At 42.5% G+C, this 22,234-nt stretch overlaps 1 protein-coding gene across 8 annotated transcripts in view; it reads left to right on the top strand.

Annotated features, from left to right (window-relative positions):
* Positions 1-510: 510 nt before the first annotated feature.
* The window catches only part of LOC132341495 (ubiquitin-associated protein 2-like), a 183,354-nt gene continuing 161,630 nt past the window's right edge, over positions 511-22,234 (top strand). For 5 of the 8 annotated variants that reach the window (XM_059873076.1, XM_059873081.1, XM_059873079.1 and 2 more), the window contains exons 1-3: positions 5,512-5,955; positions 17,442-17,519; positions 18,385-18,495. In XM_059873076.1, coding sequence (XP_059729059.1) covers positions 5,512-5,955; positions 17,442-17,519; positions 18,385-18,495 — 633 coding nt within the window. Of the gene's footprint in view, positions 595-5,511; positions 5,956-11,746; positions 11,887-17,441; positions 17,520-18,384; positions 18,496-22,234 lie in introns of those variants that run through there. The other 3 variants (XM_059873082.1, XM_059873085.1, XM_059873084.1) reach the window with 2 other exon arrangements.

A 22,234-nucleotide genomic window follows, 5' to 3' on the forward strand; every position in this document is an offset into this window, starting at 1 on the left:
ACAGTCAGTGGTAAGTGCTGGTAACTAGTGCATCTTGCAGGTCCTTGCAAACATGAGGCTTATAATTAGGACAGGGATCAGGATTTTATTCTTTTGGCATGTGGAAGTGTCCTAGGGTGACTGTTATCCCCATTCATGTGTGTGTAATTTATGCTGGATATTATGTTCTGTGCCTTTAAGACTGGTGGAGTGAAGGTTTTGTTTTGGCCTCTTATCAGCCACTCGGCGGGACATCCAGATAGCACCAGTGCATGTTGCTGCTTTTTGCTTTTTGCCCCTGCTTTTTGCTTTCGCTCTTGCTTCTGCATCGCTTCTGCTTTGCTTGCTCTTGCTTTCTTCCCCCCCCCCCCCCCCCCCCGCCATTAGTTAATTTAGCTAAACAGTCCAAATTCCTTTCTGGACTGTTCCCCCCCACCCCGTTGGACCTGTCAACTGCTCCGGACTGGGATTTGGAACACGGAGAGAGAGAGTTTACACCTTGTGACTGCAGCAGCTGCCTCAGCGCCGGAGGGACTGATAACAGAGCAAACCCCCAGGAGAGACTTTTCTGAATTTGTCATCTTTGTCAGAGCAGTGGAAGAGTGGTGTCGTCCGGTACTGTTCATTGTGTGTGCTGGGGGGTGCTGTGCTTATAAAATAAACAGGTTCTTTCCACTTCTCTCCGAGGAATTCTTCCTGAACCGGTTGGGGGAGGGGCGTGTGGGTTTGTTTTTTGGAGAAGCCCTTTTTGGGGATTCTCTCCCAAATTTGCCCTAAACCAGGACAAATTTTGGCGCCCAGAGCGTGGGGCTCGAGAGAGAGTGGAAAAACCCTGTTTTGAGTGTATTTTGGTTACCATTATTCTGTGTTAGTATAAAGCAGTTAATAGACATGTTTTTTGAATTTATAATGTCTATTGGGGTGAAGGCTTGCCTGCATTTCTGGTCCCTAGGGTTTTTTGAGATCTTTATACCTCTATGGTCCCTGGGTTTATTTTCTTATCCAGAAATAGCTCTTGTATTGTCCCTAATACGTAGCTTTTACAGCAGAGGGGCAGTGACCAGAATAGCTATCCTGCTGGGCTTGGTGGTAATAGCTTGTAAGAAGTTTATAAACATGTTGGGGTCTGCTCCAGGTGTGAATGGTTCATGGTTATGGTTATGCATCCAGTTGGTTAGAGGAGGAGCAGGGGGTGAGGCTTTTCAGCCTTTGCTTTCCTTCTTCTCTTCTGAATCTGTTACATCACTATTGGAGGATGTTCAGTTTCCCCTGAATGTTAAAGAGACCATCTTTCTGGTACTCAATCTGGTAAGCTTCCTCTACATAGTCTGCTGCATCTCTAGAATGAGGGCTGAGATTTCTAGACGGGCTGATGAGATCCCTGACTCAGGAATAGACCCAGGTGTGGAAAATCCTAAGTGGTGTGGGAAATGGGAGAATATGGGCCAAATCCTGAAGGAATTCTCTGAGCCTATAGTCTGGGACTTTCCCCATGAACAAATTCAGAACCCAGCTGAGGTGGGGAAATATCTGAAAGAGAAGTACCAGGATGACCCTAAGGAGAAAAAGATCGTTGCAGTGAGCTGGGCCTTGGCATATGCTTATCGCGCATTGCTAGATACGGTTGGGCAGCAGACAGAGGCAGGGGGGCAGGGAGATAAATCAGCAGCTATCCCGGTCACTCAGGCTGCAGTCAACAGCCCAGGCTCAAAGCCAGCAGCCAAGCTAGATAGTGAGCCTAAGCCAGCAGCTAAACCAATGGCTGTTGCTACTAGCACCAGGAGTGGAAAATGCACAGGCAAGACCAATCGGCCAGTGGATGATGATGATGATGATGCAGGAGAAGGACCCTCAACACCTCCTGATGTAAAATCAGAAGTCAAAGCAGCAGGTGCCAGATCAGAAGCCAATATGGAGTCCTTTTCCCTGAAGGACCTCCGTGGCCTAAGGAAGGATTACACCCGGCGGCCTGATGAATCCATAATTAGTTGGTTAGTCCGTCTCTGGGATGCTGCAGGTGAGGCCACAATTCTGGATGGCACTGAAGCCAGGCATTTGGGATCCCTGTCACATGATCCTGTCATCGACCAAGGAATGATGAGGGGGGTTAATCCTCACAGCCTCTGGGCACGGGTCTTGGATAGTGTTGCACAAAGATACCTGTGTGCAGATGATCTTTATATGCAGCAGACCCAGTGGAAGACCATAGAGCAAGGGATCCAACGCTTGAGGGAAAATCGTGTTTTCTGGTCTGTGTGGATTCGTTGGCCTGGCACATCGGAACCACAGGAGTATAAAGCTTTGGTTGACACTGGTGCACAATGTACATTAATCCCATCGAGACATGTGGGGACAGAGTCTGTTTCTATTGCCGGCGTGACAGGGGGATCCCAGGATTTCACTTTGGTGGAAGCGGATGTAAGCCTGACGGGAAATGAGTGGAAGAAACACCCTATTGTGACTGGCCCCGAGGCCCCATGTATTTTGGGCATAGATTACCTTCGAAGTGGGTATTTCAAGGACCCAAAAGGACTCAGGTGGGCATTTGGGATAGCAGCTGTGGTATCAGAGGGTGTCCAGCAATTGAATACTTTGCCTGGACTGTCCGAGAATCCATCTGCAGTAGGATTTCTGAAGGGAGAAGAGCAACAGGTGCCAGTTGCCACTTCCACAGTGCATCGACGGCAGTATAGAACCACTCGAGATGCTGTGATCCCCATCCATAAGATGATCCGAGAGCTGGAGAGCCAAGGGGTGGTCAGCAAGACCCACTCACCCTTCAACAGCCCCATTTGGCCTGTGCGTAAATCTGAAGGAGAATGGAGATTGACAGTGGACTACCGTGCATTGAATGAAGTGACTCCACCACTGAGCGCTGCTGTGCCAGACATGCTGGAACTCCAGTACGAGCTAGAGTCCAAGGCAGCGAAGTGGTATGCCACTATTGACATTGCCAATGCATTTTTCTCCATTCCTTTGGCAGCAGAATGCAGGCCTCAGTTTGCTTTCACCTGGAGGGGAGTGCAGTATACCTGGAACCGACTGCCCCAGGGGTGGAAGCACAGTCCCACCACCTGCCATGGACTGATCCAGACTGCACTGGAAAAGGGTGAGGCTCCAGAACACCTCCAGTATATTGATGACATCATTGTGTGGGGGAACACAGCCACAGAAGTGTTTGAGAAAGGACAAAAAATCATCCAAATCCTCCTGGGAGCTGGTTTTGCCATTAAAAAGAGCAAAGTAAAGGGACCAGCTCGTGAGATTCAGTTCCTAGGTGTGAAGTGGCAGGATGGACGGCGTCAGATTCCTACCGATGTCATTAACAAGATCACAGCTATGTCTCCACCGACCAATAAGAAGGAAACGCAAGCGTTCCTAGGTGCCATAGGCTTTTGGAGAATGCACATTCCTGAGTACAGTCAGATCGTGAGCCCTCTTTATCTGGTCACCCGCAAGAAGAACCATTTCCACTGGGGCCCTGAGCAACAACAAGCTTTTGCCCAGATCAAGCAGGAAATTGCCCATGCAGTTGCCCTTGGCCCAGTCAGGACAGGACCAGAGGTGAAGAATATGCTCTACTCTGCAGCCGGGAACCATGGCTTGTCCTGGAGCCTTTGGCAGAAGGTGCCTGGGGAGACTTGGGGTCGGCCACTAGGATTTTGGAGTCGAAGCTACAGAGGGTCCGAAACCAACTATACTCCGACTGAGAAAGAAATCTTGGCTGCCTATGAAGGAGTCCAAGCTGCCTCAGAGGTGATTGGCACGGAAGCACAACTCCTCCTGGCACCCCGACTGCCGGTGCTGGGGTGGATGTTCAAAGGCAAGGTTCCTTCCACTCACCATGCCACTGACGCTACATGGAGCAAGTGGATTGCCCTTATCACTCAGCGCGCCCGTATAGGTAAACTGAATCGCCCTGGGATTTTGGAGATAATTACAAATTGGCCCGAAGGTGAGAATTTCGGTGTCACAGATGAAGAACCAGAACCAGCGACACGGGCTGAAGAGGCTCCTCCATATAACCAGCTGCCACCAGAGGAAACACGTTATGCTCTTTTCACGGACGGTTCCTGTCGCATCGTAGGGATGAACCGGAAGTGGAAAGCAGCCGTATGGAGCCCCACACGACAGGTTGCTCAAGCTACCGAAGGAGAAGGTGGATCGAGCCAACTCGCTGAACTCAAAGCTGTTCAGCTGGCCCTGGACATTGCTGAGAGAGAGAAATGGCCAAGGCTCTATCTTTACACTGATTCATGGATGGTAGCTAATGCTCTGTGGGGATGGCTGGAGAGATGGAAAGAGGCCAATTGGCAGCGTAGGGGAAAACCAATTTGGGCTGCTGATGAGTGGAAAGACATCGCTGCTAGGGTAGGGAAGCTACCTGTGAAGGTCCGCCATGTAGATGCCCATGTCCCCAAGAGCAGAGCTAATGAGGAGCACCAACACAATGAGCAGGTAGACCAGGCTGCAAGGATAGAGGTGTCAAAGACAGACCTAGATTGGGAACACAAGGGAGAGTTATTCCTAGCTCGGTGGGCCCATGATGCCTCAGGTCATCAGGGTAGAGATGCCACCTATAAGTGGGCACGAGACCGAGGGGTGGATCTAACCATGGACAGTATTTCTCAGGTTATCCACGACTGTGAGACGTGTGCTGCCATCAAGCAAGCCAAGCGAGTAAAGCCCCTGTGGTATGGTGGGCGGTGGTCCAAGTACAGGTATGGGGAGGCCTGGCAGATCGACTACATCACACTGCCCCAGACACGCCAAGGCAAGCGCTACGTGCTGACCATGGTAGAAGCCACCACGGGATGGCTGGAAACCTACCCTGTGTCTCATGCTACTGCCCGGAACACCATCCTGGGCCTTGAAAAGCAAGTCCTGTGGAGACATGGAACCCCTGAGAGGATTGAGTCAGACAATGGGACTCATTTCAAGAACAGCCTTATCAACACCTGGGCTAGAGAGCATGGCATTGAGTGGGTCTACCATATCCCCTACCATGCACCAGCTGCAGGGAAAGTAGAGAGGTACAACGGGCTACTGAAAACCCAGCTGAAAGCCTTGGGTGGGGGATCCTTCAAAAATTGGGAGCAGCATTTAGCAAAGGCTACCTGGTTGGTCAACACCCGAGGTTCCACTAACCGAGCAGGTCCTGCCCAGTCTGAGTACCTGAATATAATAGATGGAGATAAAGTCCCAGTGGTACATGTCAGAGGTCTGTTAGGGAGGACAGTGTGGATCAATTCTGCCTCGAGTACAGACAAACCCATCCGTGGAGTTGTCTTTGCTCAGGGACCAGGTTGCACATGGTGGGTAATGCAGAGAGATGGAACAACACGATGCGTACCTCAGGGAGATCTGATTGTGGGGTGAAAGTGATATGCAAATATCGTTTGCTATGTTATTGCCATTGTCTGTACACTAAACTGTATAGACATGAGATAGGAGGAAATTGTTTGACGATATGGGGATAAGGGGTGGAATGTCCTAGGGTGACTGTTATCCCCATTCGTGTGTGTGTAATTTATGCTGGATATGATGTTCTGTGCCTTTAAGACTGGTGGAGTGAAGGTTTTGTTTTGGCCTCTTATCAGCCACTCGGCGGGACATCCAGATAGCACCAGTGCATGTTGCTGCTTTTTGCTTTTTGCCCCTGCTTTTTGCTTTCGCTCTTGCTTCTGCTTCGCTTCTGCTTTGCTTGCTCTTGCTTTCTTCCCCCCCCCCCCCCCCCCCCCGCCATTAGTTAATTTAGCTAAACAGTCCAAATTCCTTTCTGGACTGTTCCCCCCACCCCGTTGGACCTGTCAACTGCTCCGGACTGGGATTTGGAACACGGAGAGAGAGAGTTTACACCTTGTGACTGCAGCAGCTGCCTCAGCGCCGGAGGGACTGATAACAGAGCAAACCCCCAGGAGAGACTTTTCTGAATTTGTCATCTTTGTCAGAGCAGTGGAAGAGTGGTGTCATCCGGTACTGTTCATTGTGTGTGCTGGGGGGTGCTGTGCTTATAAAATAAACAGGTTCTTTCCACTTCTCTCCGAGGAATTCTTCCTGAACCGGTTGGGGGAGGGGCGTGTGGGTTTGTTTTTTGGAGAAGCCCTTTTTGGGGATTCTCTCCCAAATTTGCCCTAAACCAGGACAGGAAGTTCAGCTGGTTGCTATCTAAAATGGTGGTGTTCTTGCAGAAAGGCATCAAAAGATGACAGTAGTGACTTTGTAGATATTGATGTTTGAAACATAAGGCTGAGTCCTCTGAATCTTCTAGGACATTCACTCTCTTTTGATTTTCCAGAATCAGGGCAAATGAGGAATGTTGTTTTATGACATCAGCAGAGCTAGGTGGGTTTTGCTAACCAGGTTTTTAGTAGTCTGAAGATTGCCTTGGTTGTGTGAAAGATAAAGCCCTAGGTTGAAGTTATTTAGGCTTCTCCAATTTTGGTGCAATTGTCCTTATTTTTTTTTTTTTTTAAATACCAGTGAAAGTTGATTTTGGGGAAGTTTAGATTCCTCCTTCAGAAATTTATGTATGAATAAGGGTACTTGTTGTATCTGAAGTTTGAATGTTTATGAAGAAGTTGAGGGCAAGTCTGTTGGATGTTTATTGGGTATAGCTGGCAGATTTTGATTAAAACAAGGATAATCATCAGCAGTATATACTAAAATGTAAAGCATCTGTTAGGCAGAGACACTGGGATAATAGCAAAGATAGATATTGTGAGATTAGAAAATTTTATTTTTTAAATAATGCTAATCATATTGCTTGACTTTCGTGATTGAAACTTGCTCTACTAGTGGAAAAGATGTTCTGTTCAGTCCCCCTTCCACATCATGCTTTTGAGAGGGGCTCTCAATGTCTAACCAGCCTTTGCCTAACTCCAGTCTTTTGATGGTGAACATTTCTTTCTCTTACAAAAAAATGCTGTCTTTATTTGCAAGACCTATTAGTATATTTCTGTCTTGCTCTGTATAACATTTGTTTAGGATCCTTGAAATGAACATTTTTTTGCTGGTAGTGAAAAAGTATTGATTTCTGTACATTGGCGGTGTTCTTAGGACATTATAGATTGAATTGACAGAATAATTTGACTAACAACTCAGTGGGTTGTAAGTGTTCACTTGTTTATTCAGTGTTGCAGAGAGCATACAATTTAACTAAAATGTAACACCACAATTCAGTATGCTTTGCTAACATAAGTGGAAGTGTACATGTTAGTTTATATGTTCATGTTGGTACTCTGGCCACTCCCAGCAATCCTCTTTTATTGGTAAAACATGAAAGTGTACTGATAATACATTTTCTCTCTCCTGTGATGTTCTGCCAGTGATGCAGGTCTACTCCTGGCCATCAATATTCTTCCTATTTACCACAGAAAACTAAGATGAGACAGAAATCCTCCCAGGATCCATAAGCTCAGATTTGGTGGGTTTGGCTTGGGACATTACAGACACTGAGTAATCAGCACCACTCCTGAGGAACATCTGACTCTTGGAAACTTTTTCCCTTTCAAGCAGTAATAAAGGTGGTGAAATGCTTTAGACAACAGCTACAGACATGTATGTTTTACTCCACTTTTTTTTCTCATGCTTATATCATGCTACTGCATAGCAGTAAAATCTACACTCATTGTACATGTACAGTAGTCATGCTATCATGAAGCAGTATCCTGCAGCCTTTTCCCAGCTCTGTCATTGTGAGAAATCCTGAGTAACTTTGTGATTAGAGTATTGTGGTTTAGGAATGGTATTCTCCAATTTAGTGCTCCCACTAAAACTGCTGCTGCTTGTTCCCTCCTCCCTTTCCCCTCTCCCCCCTGTGGGTTACTGTAGAAGAGAATTTGAGGCAGGAAAGGTAAAGATCAAGGGTTGAGATAAGAACAATTTACTGGAAACAGAAATGAGAGAAAAAAAATGAAGACTAACAGCAGCAATATTAATAACAAAAGTATACAAAAGAGAGAGAGAGTGATTCACATGCAAAATGCTCACCCTGACCACTCCCTCTGGCTTGGAACCTGTGCTACTCAAGGGGTAAGGATAAAAAGGAATAAGAATCTCCTGTTGAGTCACTGAGAGTAGACCCCCTTGCTACACTGTGCCCCAGACTTGACCAACGATTGAGGCCCAAAGGTTTTAACCGCACTTAATTGATGGCTTAAGTTAAACAATTTAACTAAGGATCAATGTAGAATTTACTATAGCAGAATAGTAACTCACCAGCCAATTTACCTACAAATCTAAAGTACTTGAGAATGTATGAGAGCAACATTCTTAGTCCATTTACTATAGCATATTCACACTCACGCACAGACCTAAATAATATGTACAAGGTATATACTTATGAAAAATTCTCTTTGAAATCAGTGATATACTCACATTGGATGCCTTTGCATCTTCTCAGTGGGTGAAGGGTTGAGCCTTGAGGAGTGGGGGTATCAGCCTGGGATCTGTCATTGGCATTCAGTGATCCTCCAAGTATAGCAAGTTTGAGAGTTTGCTGGCTCTGAGAGGCCCCACTCAGAGGGAGGTTGCTGGTCACAGCCTGCTGTGGTCCAGGAAAGCTCAAAAGGTCTCACTTTGGACTGTTGTTTATAGGGCTTCAAGAGAGTGGGCTTTAGTTAGTAATTTTGCATCCCGGCCACAATTTGGGGCAGTAACTTTCTTTGAAAGTTCAATAACAAATGTTAGTCCACTTGGATGGTTATTCAGGCAGGAAAAATAAGTTTCCAAAGCTGTTTGTTAAAAAGCAGGAGCTCTTTAAACAGCACCAGTTTCTAGGAGCAGACAGTGTTTCTGATAAGCTCAAGAGGAGCTCAGCCTAGATGCTGCTGTCAAGGCTGAGGCCTAATGAGCATTACTCAGATCATAATGTGGCCCGAGGGTGGTGAGGGGATGCACCGCCACACTCTAACTAGTATAGTGCACTATCTTTAAAGCAATTATATTAAAGCTAGAAAAAACAATTATTAAGTAGAGATTGATATTACCCATACCAATGACTGTGGGCAAATCTGTTGCTCAGTCTCAAGGAATAACCTTGGGGGGCATCCCCACTCAAGGAAGGAATCTCCACATGTACTCCAAGAAAGGATAATGTTAGAAGACCCTACCATTAAAAAGCGGGACTGGTCTTTTATGCTAGTGTTTGACCGTCAGTCGTGTTTCTGGGCCAGCTGTGTCAGCTCAGCAACTTTAGATAAGTTATTACTACTATCACTTGTTAGTTCCTTTATCTCGGATACTTTACCAGGTCCGCTATATTTTTACCTCACTATCAGGATGTTTAACTTTGGGGCTGTTGAGTCAGGCTGGCTTTAGCATTTCTTCAACACCAAAAGCTGCATGACCCCCCCTTCTCCATTCACCAGTGGTAGCTTTGCAAATAGGGTATTGTTCAAGTTGTTTTACCCCCACTCCAGACAGAGCATCCTGCTATATCCCTATCTTATTAGTAATATCCCACTTAATGCTCAAAATTATAGTTACTATGGTAATTCAAAGGCAGTTGCTAACTGCCCTCCTCTTTCCTGTTGCTTTGGTACTTTAAAGTAGGTATGGTGAAGGTATGTCCATGCCAGGGAGGTGTAATGTTGCCCTGGTCAGTGCAGTGATGGTGGTGGAGCAGGGCCCTTCAGCTGCTTCTTGTGCTGGGGTTGGGCTGGTTGTTGTGTCTACTGCCAATTGTGCTTTAAGATTACTGTATTACATCTGAAATGGATTATAACATGCCCATGTTGGCTTGATGGAGACTGTCAAACTGGGGGTGTGTTTCCACAGTTGTCTGAAGCAAGTGCAAGTTCATACTGCTACCAGGAAGAGGCTCTTACCATCACTGGTTTTCTGCTTCAGACCTGTTGCCAAATTGTGCTGCTCATGAGTTGCAGTCAGCAAGATGAGGACATTCTCTAAAGATCTTGTTATATTCAGGTTGTTTGGGCTGTTTTCACAGCAAGCTGATCTTCCTGTGCTGCTTCATCCCACCAGGAGTTTCAAATATTTGTGTGCATGTCTTTTTCCTTAAAGTACCCTTTCATCCTGAAAAACAAACCTGGATTAAACAACAAATTGAGACCCAGTGGAGTTAACAGATCTTAAATCACAGTGGGCTAACTCCAGACTATCATAGGTGAAGTTATTAGCTTGTCTTTCAGAGAGGCTAGTGCTGTCACGTTCTCTATTAAGGGTGCTTGGTTTTATTTTTTTCATTGCTTATTGTGGAATGCTCAAATTGTGATGAGTTGATTGATACTTTATTTGTTGAGTACCCATTCCTTGCGAATGCCAGTGAGAAGCTTGCATCAAAGCTGCTGCCCTGACAAGTTGTGTGCTGAGGTATCGATTTAGGGTGTCCCCATCGTAGGGGATAATGTGCTCTGACTCCATGATTCAGAAGGCTGAACAAATGCTTTATTAAGCTATATTACACAAATACTGTATTAAAACTATACTAAAAAGATACTAAAGAAAAACCTGTGACTGAGACACTCATGACACAGCTTTGACCCAATTGGCTAATCAATCTAAACAACTATCAGCAGAATCCAATTAACAAATCACTCTTGTAAACAATCTCCATAACACATTCCATATGTGCCAAGCAACAGACGCAGCAAGTAGACATAAGAATTGTTTTCTCTTCTCTGAGCTTCTCACTACCTTCCCCAGGAAAAATCCTGGGAGAGAGAATTATGTCTCTCTCTGTTCAGAGAATGTAAATACCACATTGAGGCACGTTCATAATTCTGGGCTGCAGTAAAAGCACTTTGCTGCTTGTTTGCACATCTCCTCCTGCCCAGGTACACCACTTGTAGGTTGTCTTTAGTTCCCTAAATTTGCAGGTTTTACTTCCCAGTGTCATGGGACAGAAACCAGGCAATCAACTCTGACCTGACCAGTCACGAGATCTGTTTCCTCTTATCATAGTAACTATAAGCCATACTTGTTAATTAACCTTGTGTCAGATGCTGTAAAAACACAGGGGGAATAATAAATTACTTGTTTCAAAGTAATTGTAATGAAAGAGAATGAATTAGAATGAAAGCTGACTACCACAAATGGGATAGCACTGGTGGGTGTGAGTAGTTTGAGTTTTGTTTTCTTTTGTTGCCATACAACCAATGTATGTTTAAAGCAGGGTAATAGGTAGTTTTGTAAATAATTTCTTTAAGTGTGAGGGAGAACATAAAAATATTGGCTACAAAGGCTGTATTTAAAGGTAAGGATCATAATTTTTCTATAAGAGAGAATGAGAGAGTGGGAAGTAGAGTGGGCATTGTCTATGACTTCATGTATGTGTGCAGGAAAGCAGTTTAATGATAAGGAAGAAAGGAATGGCCTGTGTTGTGAATGTGACTTCTGTTTGCATTCTGAGTGGGTATGAGTAGTTAAATTCTAGGCATCAAGACAAGACACCGGATATTAAAGAAATCTAAGGAGTGATCCAGCTGGAGCTGGAATTTCAGCAGAGTAGCAGATAGAAAAGTCTATATGTTAAATAACTGGGAAAAGCTGTGAGATCCAGATGTTGTCTGGAAGTAGAGATCTAGACAGATCCAAGTCAGCTAACAAAAATGCTTTTTATCCACTTCATTTACCCCTTTACTGTAAAGATTGCAATAAATCCAGAAATAGTGTATTGAAGCTGCTTTCTCAGGAGTCTCTGTATAGAGCTTGTGGTAAAGGCAGGAAGAGTTCAATCTACTACAATTGTATATTATCAGGGTATGGAATCAGTATCCTGCCTTAACTCTTTTTTTCCTTTCAGATTTTCTATTTTGTACATACATTGTTTTGTATATACTGTATATGATGACTTCGGTGGTCACTGAACGTACCCGGGGTACTAGAGACAAAATGCAAATTTCAGCCTCTCAGCCAACACAACCACAGAAACAAGTAGTACAGGTACGTGCTACTATATAATCTTCTTTGAGTTGAAAGTGAGCATGCAATGATTTGTTTCTTCCCTAAGTCAGTAAAAGCTGGGAAAATATGGGGGGGACTATGGTCTTATTTGGAAAAGTCTGTTTCTTTGATATCTTGCTTTAATTGCTTAGTTATCCAGCACAACATTAAGTTGTCCCTGTATTCTTGTCTCTGAAGGAGCTTTGTGTTCTTCAGCAACATTTCCCATGAGTGAGGAATTCTATGCCTATTCCTGTCAGGATTTCTGTCCTGTTACCTTAGTGTCTTCAGAGCTCAGCTCTTTCATATGCCAGCCTCATGATGCTAGAAAATTTCTGGTCACTAGAGGAATTTGGGTGGGTGGGAAAAGCTTTGTTAGATCCATGTTGTGCTCTACAGCATGGTTCAGCATATTTAGAAGTCACAAAATCCTAAACTTCTTGTGCAGTGCCTTCACAAAGTGAAATGAAGATGGTTGTCCACTAGCAGACTAAAGATATTTTGAGTATCTGCAAGATGGAAATTAAGCTCTTACTCCATTGTCTTGGTTCTCAGCAGCAGAATATTCAAGTTGTGTGCTTGCCTGTGTTAAAGTGCAAAATGTCTCTGTTCCTGGCAACTCATTATTCTTTTGTCAGGTACTTTTCAAAATTTGATTCAGTTCAAGAATTGCCTCAGTTCTCAGTGTAGAGGTGCTCCCCTGGGGAATTGTCTTATTTTCTAGACTGATCTTTAACATGGAGAGGCTGTTCTGCTCTGTACAATATTAATTATGTGATCTCAAGCCCTTATCTCCTTGTGTTACAGTGCTTTGCATAGTGGTGATTCATGCTTATGTGTGGGTTTAGAAAGTGACTTTCAGCAAATGAAATTTAATTTGGTTTTGCTTTATAACAAGTAAGTGTGCAGGAGTATAATGACCAGGTTGACAGAAGTGATGGCTTCCCCTTTTTTGATGTTTGCCAGACAGTGGAGTACTCTGCCCAGTTCTGGGTTCCCTATTGCAAGGCAGACATTGGCAAATGGGAGCAAGCCCAGTAAGGAGGTGTGAAGATGGTTGAGAGGCTGGAGCACAGGATGAATGAGTGGTGGCTGAGGGAACTGGATTTGTTCATCCCTAAGAAGGCAAGGCCAGGTTGTCTTCTATTTAGATACCTCATGAAAGGCTATAAAAAAGGTGAAGCCAGCCTCAGAGACAATGGCACGAGTTGGAACACTGGAAATTCCAGCTGTTAAATGGGAAAAAATTGTTTACCACAAACACTGTCATGGATTAGAGAGGTTCTGGGATCTCTATCTGGCCTCAAGCAGCTGCTCTGATGGGACATGCTCTCAGTGGGAGGTTGCACCGACTATCACTAGGGTATATTTGCAACTTAATGCTTCAAATCAATGAATCACATAAGTCTTAGACCTTTTTCTGCATTTTTCCCCTCTTATTCTACCTCTTGCATAATAGAGATTGGTTTGGTCATTTCAGTGGAAAAGATGATTATTTAATATACAGCAGATATGTTTTAGTGCACTGTATATTTTTATTGTTAAAATCAGATGAACCTCCCTCCTTATGCTTTACAGATCAACAGAAACATGTGGGACGATACTATTCAATTACCACTGCTTCATTTTTTGAATGTAGAATTATGTTACTTTCTCAAATGGAGATTTCATTGTCATAGTCACATTTAAGTTATTTAAGAAATTACATCACAGTTCTTTTTCATTGTTTCTGGGTAATAAATATACTATTTTATTTTAAGGTCCGGGCCTATTACTGTCACGTTGTATTTTGCGTACTTCTGTTTTCTGCTAGTTCAAAGTTGCTAAAAATTTCCTTCACTCTGTTATGCTGCAAAGATATGTATCTTGTAAGGTTGAGTGAAGTTCTAGCTGTCTTAAGATGCTACCATTTTCTTAGTTGCAATTAAAACTTACTTATACTGTTTTATAGGCTACTACAATGACATTTATAACAATGGTGCCTTAAAGATGAAGAAGAAACACTCACAGGGGGAAAAAAAGCAAGACATTTTGTGACACTAATTTGGTGTTTGTGTAGTAAACACATCTTGTGGGGTTTTGTTGAGTTTTTTTTTTTTCTTCTGAATGTTCAATTCTATCTGTGTGCAATCCATGGGCATAAATGTTAGTGATATTGCACCTGCTTGTGCTTCTAAGCTTTCTCCTTACACAGGAAAACTAAAGAAAGATATTGTTGCTAATTTGATAGTATTATAAAGTTTGTATATTTTTGTCTTCTAACATGGACTTGAAAAAGGTTGGTTTACAGAAGAAATGAATCTCAATGGTTTCCTGTTTCTGGTCAAATATCCCATCATGTCTTTATAGAAATTACATTGAATGTTTATATTCTGGATATCTTTAAAGGAAATCTCTTCACTAGCTAAAAAGTTGCTGTGGGCATGAGGAGGCTGAAGTCAGAGCAAGAAGATAGATCATCAGGACTTAATTTCTGAAACCAGCAGACCTTTTATTTTTGCTCTCTGCTGAGCTCTCAATAGATACAAAGAGTAAGCTCCTTTACACAGAGCACCGCACTGATGCGGGAAGCTTTTGTGGAGGGCGGCACCAGAGCTGGCACAGGGAATTCCAGAGCAGGCTCTCCTCTTGTGTTACTGATTGGCATATGAAGCTGTCAGCCTGTCAGCGTGACACTTTGAAAATGTGAAGTAGTGCAGAGTATTTAACTCTGTTACTGTCTTAGTTTAAGGCAATTATATGGGGTGGAGACTCCACAATGAGTTACCTTCTCATAGTTTTAATCACTCCTCTTTCACCAATAAGGAGAAATGGATGTGAGAAGATATAAGTGAAAAAATAACAGTTTACTAAAAAGAAAAAAACAGCAATAACCACTAGATACAAAGGTGCTGAGTCACCTTGTCCCCCTGGGAACAAAGAAAACAAGATGGTGGAGAAGCCCCCTCCTCCCAAGATGATGGCAGCCGTAGCAGCCCACGTGGCCTAGAGGACAAAGACAAGATGGCAGATAAGCCCCCTTCTCTGGACCACTGGCAGAGAGAAAACAAAGGAAAATCCACACAGCAACTGAGTCTGCTGTTCCACAACTCCTTTCTCCCTCAAACAACAACTGAAAGGGGACAGGGACAAAGCAAAACCTTGGAAAAAACCCTGTTTTTGTCCAAAAGGCCTCAATGCTGCTGAAACACTGGAACAAACTTCCTTCCTTGGCATGGCTGGAACTGGAGCAACAGCTGGAAAACTTGTGGAGAATGGGTCTGACTCCTCCTTGGCGAATGGCAGGTGGCTGGAACTGGAGTAGCAGCTGAAAAACTCATGAAGAAAGGATCCCGACCCCTCCTCATGAAACAGCAGGCAGCAGTAGCAAAGGTGTTTCAAAATCTGCTCTGAAGTAGCTTTGTGGGTTGTGACTGGGAGACCTGCCCAAGGCAACCCCTTTGGGAGCCCAGAGAGAACAAGAGGACTCATTGGTGTGCATTCTCTGTTTTTAAAAGGACTCAGCCCCCCTCCTTTCCCTGAACTGGGGTAAAACACCCAAGTTCCACTTCCTGGGTTGTCAGGTCTTAAAGAGACTAATAATCTTGGGCAGGTTGGCATGGAGAAGATATGAAATACATGAGGTTTTTTGGGTCATCTAGGTCACCTAGGACAGTTACAAATGCTGATTGTCTTGGAACATTGACTCTGAGCAAAGCAAATATTACTTCCCTCAAGGAACTGGGACAGCTGCAGTAACTTCTCAGCCAATAAGCAGCTGGTGTTTTATGGTGGAATAATTTTTTAGACTCAGGATTTACACTTGGTGATCTTCTCTAAAGCTTGCATTTGTGGTAAACTTCAAAAGTGAAGCAGTTTGAGACTGATTAAGTCTGAACTCATGAGGTACAGAATTTCATGTGGGTATCCTGTGAAGTGAGACTGCCTAGGATGAATCCTTTCTGTCAAGAATTTTGGGGGATGATGTGGTCCCCTTCTAAATGAAGTCTTCTGCAGTACATCAACTTGCATTTTAGGTCCTGGCTCTCTTCAGTATCAGCCTTCTCTAGCATATGAGATAGTAGCTTCTTCTGTTTGGGCAGAAATCAAATGAGGTCCATGTTCATGTAGCATACAGTTATCTTTGGTATTTTCATAGGAATACAGTTAAGTAGGCTGCAGATGCCGCACTATGAAGAGCAGCCTGTATGATGTGCCGTTAATGTTTTTGAGTAGTTTTCTCTTTAGGGTAGCCATAGCCTATTTGGGTTTATGGCTCTTTACTGCATCCATCCATTTTAGTCTTTCAGTTTTTGGAGAAGTTTCCAGCATGAAATTGTTGTCCAGAAATGTTACAAAAGCACCAAATATTTTGTCAAAAGCAAGATTTTTTAGCAATTTTCAGAGACTAGTATTCAGTTATAAAAAAGGAAGTTCAGCTGTTCATGAGCAGAATCTTGAGGCATGACTCAGTCTCGTGCTCATAAAACTACAGTCAGGTGGTTATTGGGTGTAGCAGACACGGGGCTTGCAAGGGCCCCGTGGAGAACAGAGGCCTAAAGATAAGAAAATGCCAAGTCATTGTGACTAAGCCAGAAGCCCCTTTCTTCTGTCTTCCAGACCCTAGCTTATCTCTCTGTGACCCCATAGGTTACTTTTCCCTAACCCCTGCTATTGGACAATTTCTGATCCCTTCTATCCCTGTATAAGGGGCTACTTTAGCCCATTCTGGTTAGAAGAGCTGTTACCGGAACCCTTCATGGACCTCCCAATAAATCATCGCTGTGGAACCACCGGGGCTGCCTTCTCTCTCTCTTGCTGTCTGCTTGCCTGGAAGCCACTGGTAGCCAAAGCGCCTTTAGCAAGCTAAGAGCTGAAAACTGTAAAAGAGCTGAAAATCACTAAGAGCTGATAATCACTTAAGCTTGCTAAGGTAGCGGCAGCTGATAGCAGGTTTGGGTATCTGGACACTCAGCCGCCAAAAGGCTGAGCTATCTGGCCCGACCTTGCCTGCCTGCCTTGGGGCACATGGACCCTGCAGGAACCCAGCTATCCGGCTATAAGTGGCCCCTGTGGCTTTAATTGGGAGAGGTGCAGAAGGTGATATGAGCAGGGATCATCAGAGATGTGGTAAATTTAGAAATACCATTGTCAGTTTGTTATGATAAAACTATCTCTGGAGTGGTAGATACTAAATAAAAGAAATATCACGTGTAAGCTTCTGTAGTAAATTCTATTATATGGTTGTCTTGTCTATGTGGTGAGCTTTAACTGTGGTTCAAACACATTAGAATATGTTGGAATTGCTTCTGTTCTAGCTAACTTTTTAGCTATAAAATGGGCATAGAGATGTTAATCTCTTCCCTGTAGCACCACTGTGCTTGTTGCAGGAGGGTTTGGACAATGCTCTGAGGCACAGGGTGGGATTGTTGGGGTGTCCTGTGCAGGGCCAGGACTTGGACTTTAATGATCCTTGTGGGTCCCTTCCAACTCTGTATTCTGTGATTGTGATAACTAGGAGATACTTAAAATATATAGTTAAATTTTGTGTACTTTATTTGATGTTTGTTTTTCAGGCAACAGCAGAACAGATTCGCCTTGCTCAGATGATCTATGATAAGAATGACACAGATTTTGAAGATAAAGTGAAGCAAGTATGTTTCTTATGATACAGAGTTTTTATGCCCTGTAACAATGATGACTTGTATTTTGGAGGTAGAGCGTGTTTCTGATTAGATGAAACCTTTTTCACAATGATAGAAATTTAACTAGAAAAAGGTGCTCTTATTGCTCTGTAAAGTCTGTTTTGAAGAAATTGTGTGGTAATATAACTGTGACTGTATGGTTACACTGGTGTATTTTCCTTTGGCCTTTAAGCTAAAACTCATCTGTGCTGATCTCTTCCAGACTATATCTCTTTAGTATGGTCACAATTGAATAATTGTCAGAATAAAGAATGCATTCAGGTTGTTCATGTGTACACACACATGGGGAAAATGTCACCTGTGTAAACTGAGTTTGCCAATATATTGGTTGCTTTTCAGGAAAAGTAAAAATCATAGAATCATAGCCTAAAGGTAAATTGAGGTATTATTTTAAAAAATAATTTGACCTCCTAGAGCTATGTATGCAGATTTATTGACTTTTCCTTTGTAAAACCTCCTCTGAAGCATTAAGTGCTTTTAGTTGTTATAAACTTGCTTTGGTGATGTGCCAGAAGTGAAGTTTTGTACTTCCTGAAGCCATAGTACCCTCATCAATAATGCCTGTAGCTGTGCTGGTGGGAAGGACAAGAATTAAGCTCTGCATGGGAAATCTCCAAGTATAAAGTTAAAGGGGAAAAAAAAGTGAGAGAGTGCTTTCTTGATTATCATTTAATTTGTGTTTACCTTTATTTAGGATTTTAGTTTGCTCTGACACAGTAGCTTATGCGTGGTTTTTTTGAATCTGTGGTGATACTAACTCTTATTTTTACAAAGATAATTTGAATATTTTAACATGTCTGACTCTTACTGCCAGCTTATGGAAGTGACGGGGAAAAACCAGGATGAGTGCATAGTGGCACTACATGATTGTAATGGGGACATGAACAGAGCAATTAACATATTGCTGGAAGGAAGTTCAGACACGGTAAGGTTTTACTTTCCTATTAAGCTGTTTTTTTGTTTCCACTTCTTAGAAGTGATTGGGAAAGTCACATTTTGGAAGCTTTCAATTTCCATGCCTCCAAATTCTTTTGGAGGAAATGGAGACCAGGATGGCTTTTCTGCTGCATGCATACCTTAGACTAGGCTGAACCTTGAAAATGTTGTAGGTGTTCAGCTGGTTTCTTGCAGAATCTTTTGGTTTTCATTTACATACAATAATTTTAACTCTGCAGCAGAAATCATTGCTCTGTCAGACACAGGCCTGTTTTTTTGCTCCAATGTTTGTAGTGATGCCTAGAGAGGCTACCTAGAACAGAGGCTAGACAGTGTTAAAGGAATAAAGTAAGTATTTATTAAAAGGCCTTAAAAGGATACACCTTGGGCAGTACAAGAGCCTGGCCGTGGCTCGATGCAAGATGGACAACCGGTCATGAGTTTTCACACTTTTATAAGTTTTGGTCCATTTACACATTGGCGTTAATTGTCCAATTGCAGCCTCAGGTTATGAAGTTACATCCTCCCAGATTGCTCTCCTCAATTTGCTGTTGTTTATACTTTTTTGGGCCCGAAGCTGCAACAGTGTCCTTGGTTCTCAGGCTGGAAAAGGATTGTTTTGTCTAACTAAACTGTGAGGAGAACTTACTAACACTTTATATGAAGTTCAGAGTCACACACTAAGGCAGTACAGAATCTGAAAAATATGAAAGCTAAAACTTAAAGCATCACTAGCACCTCCCAACCATGAGACCCGAGTCTGTTTGCCTCAAAGGATAATCTTTATAAACCTAATAGTGCAGGCAGATATTTTAAGTTGTGCAGCTTATGTAGGTTTGCATTGTCAGTATTAAATTTGGAGGAGGTTTCCACATCTGAAAGTTGCATTGACAGCACTACGAATGGCAAAAGAGGATACAAGTATCCTTTCACTGTTGTTCATTTGCATAACTTCATTGAAAACCAGAAAGAGGAGACTAAACAATGTGTATATAACAACAAATAATATTGTTTAGAGTGTTACACAGCAATTTTCTATCCCAAGAGATACCAGGAAAATGTCTTGCTGCAGCTCAAGCTTTTGCTGGAGGGACTTCTTACAGTTTGTCCAAGACAGTAGGCTAGATTCCATCTCATCTAAATTGGGAAAGAAACCTGGACTTCCTTTCTTAATGCTGAACATTCCGTATTTCCTGTGATTTGTCAGGATGTGTGGTCTGTCTTATTGTTAATGAGGAAACCCACCCCCACACACCCTAAATCTAGAACACATACTGTTCTGACTGAGAGGACTTTCTTTCCTATCCCCTTTTCATCTATCAGAATTGAGGTAATCTAAAACACAGAAATAGATAATACTGAACAAACTGTCAAGGTGGGAATAGAAGAGAGCATCTCATGATTAAATCTGTGTTGGTAATATGCTGGTTTTGTGTTCTTTTGTACTTCTCATATTTGCCATTTTCTAGTTGAAAATAGTTTTCTTACTGATAGAGAATTTTAAATGCTTCCTTACTTTAGCAAATTTTTTATAAGTGATCATGGCATGGAAGAAACTTTCTGAACTCATTTATCATTTAGAAGCAGCATATCCATATACTGTTATTTTGACAAGTCCCTCTGAACTCACTGCACTTTTTAGACAAAATGCAATTCAAACAAATACAGACAATTTGAAGGACTCAAGAAGGAAGGAGTATTAATTAGAAGGGGTTCTCAGTAGAGTGTAAATGAACTTAATGCAAATTTGTGGGCCTCCAACTTGAAGGCTGTTATACTCCAGAACACTTTACCTGTGAATTTGATGTAAGGTTGGACGCAGAGGTGGTACTAGTTCTGAATGCAGATTCCCAAATCTCTTTTTTTTTTTAGTTTCACTGCTTTGATGCACTGGAAGGTTTTTTTACCTCATTTGGAAGAAGACATGTCTATCCAAATTGAGGAATTAAAAGAAGGAGTGATAGTTAGAATGTCCATTTATAATTTCTTTAGTACTCTGCCAGTTTTGTCTTTTTTTAAAATGCTGTAATATTTAAGGCTTTATGCTCCATGACTGTTAGTCTTTATGAAGACTTCACTTGCAACAGTTGTGTCAGTCTGTCTTTGGACAGACAGAGGCTTGTGGATGAGAGTTGAGAAAGGCATACTTCTATGCCCAAGACTTCTATTAATTTAATTTCCTACAGTCATAAGATCCATTTTATGTCTGACCATGTGTTACTTCCTAAGCCTTTTAAGATAGAACAAAGGGGACCTTTCGGATTATTCTTCTTTCCATCTAAGACCAGGCCAGCAAGGCAGTTTCTGTTACATATTTTTGAAGGTCAGGCCCACAGCTGTCATTTGGGTTGCCTCAGGCATCCTCAGCTAAAATGTAAGGGAGCTAATTGATTGCAAAAGGAGACAGATTCAATAGTTTGTGATGGATTCCCATGTCCAGAGGTAGCATCATACTGCATCTGAAAGGACATGCCCAACTTTTTGAGGTTTCCTCAAAATTATACTGTGGGAAAGCATGGATCCGATGCTTTTAGAGTCATCCTTTTACTGATCCTTCCTAAGTCATGAAAAACCTTACTAAGGAGAGGCTTCTTCCTCTTCAGCTTTGCAGACTCACCCAGTTTTGGGTATTTCTTGCTATGGTTCAAGATTTTTGGCATCATGCCCATCAGTAAAATAGTCGTGCGTTCTGAAATTTATAGATTTGGTTCTTGAGTTATCAGTACAGGTTGGGGTTTTTTCTCTTGTGAAATAACTAAAGTTTTAGGAGTATTTTAGTACATAATACAGTTACACAGGCTATGGCAGATGAAGCCATGTGATAGTTACTGGGGGAAACAGTTTTCTGCCTCACAAATAATGTGGTGTTGCTCAAACACATAGTTTTGTACTTGTCATCTGTGCTGTCTGTGCTTCACTTAAGTTGGTTTATGGAAATATCATCTTCTATACTGGGGATGAAATTGAAAAGTGATTTCAGCCTTCTTTCTCACCTATATCATGTAAAAAAACCCACAAAACTATTCTTGTAGTACTTATTGTCTCAAAGGAGATACTGAAACATTGAGTTTATACTTGTAAACTGCTTTGTTAGCTGCTTTCTCAATAGAATTAGTTTCCTCAATTCTAGGCATCTTGGACTATCTGATTATTGCCTACCTTGCGAGGGCTGCTGAGTTGCTGTTTGAATTGAAAAGAGATTGGACAGAACCTGAAACTATTGATAGCCAACCTTTTTTGTTGAATGCAGGTGCCTGTCAGAGGTCATGGCTTTTTGTAGTGCTTTATGGTTTATGCCATCTCATTTGCATGTGCAATTTTACCTCTCAAATACCTTACCTAGACAAAAAGCTCCTAGAGATGGGGGCAAATACATAAACCTATCTGCCGTCTTAATGGCTTGCACATAATACCTTTCTTCTTTCTTTTGCAGCTAACAGCTCAATAGACTAACTGTGCAATTGCATAATATGAGTTGCTATGCTATTCTTGATGAGTGTTTTAGTTGTTTTATTTTCAATTTCTATAGAGCTGATATGATCCCTGAATTTATTTTAAAGGTCGAATTTAATATTAAAGCCAAAGCTCCAGTTTTCCTAAGTTATTGTTTTGCCATTCTGTCTCTTGGTGCTTGAATTCTAGTACATCTGGATAGCAGTTCCCCCATGCCATGTACTTACTGTCTGTTGTTCAATGATACTTATAAACATTTTTTCATTTCCTTTGGA

Source organism: Haemorhous mexicanus, chromosome W, assembly GCF_027477595.1.
Source record: "Haemorhous mexicanus isolate bHaeMex1 chromosome W, bHaeMex1.pri, whole genome shotgun sequence".
Lineage (NCBI taxonomy): Eukaryota > Metazoa > Chordata > Aves > Passeriformes > Fringillidae > Haemorhous > Haemorhous mexicanus.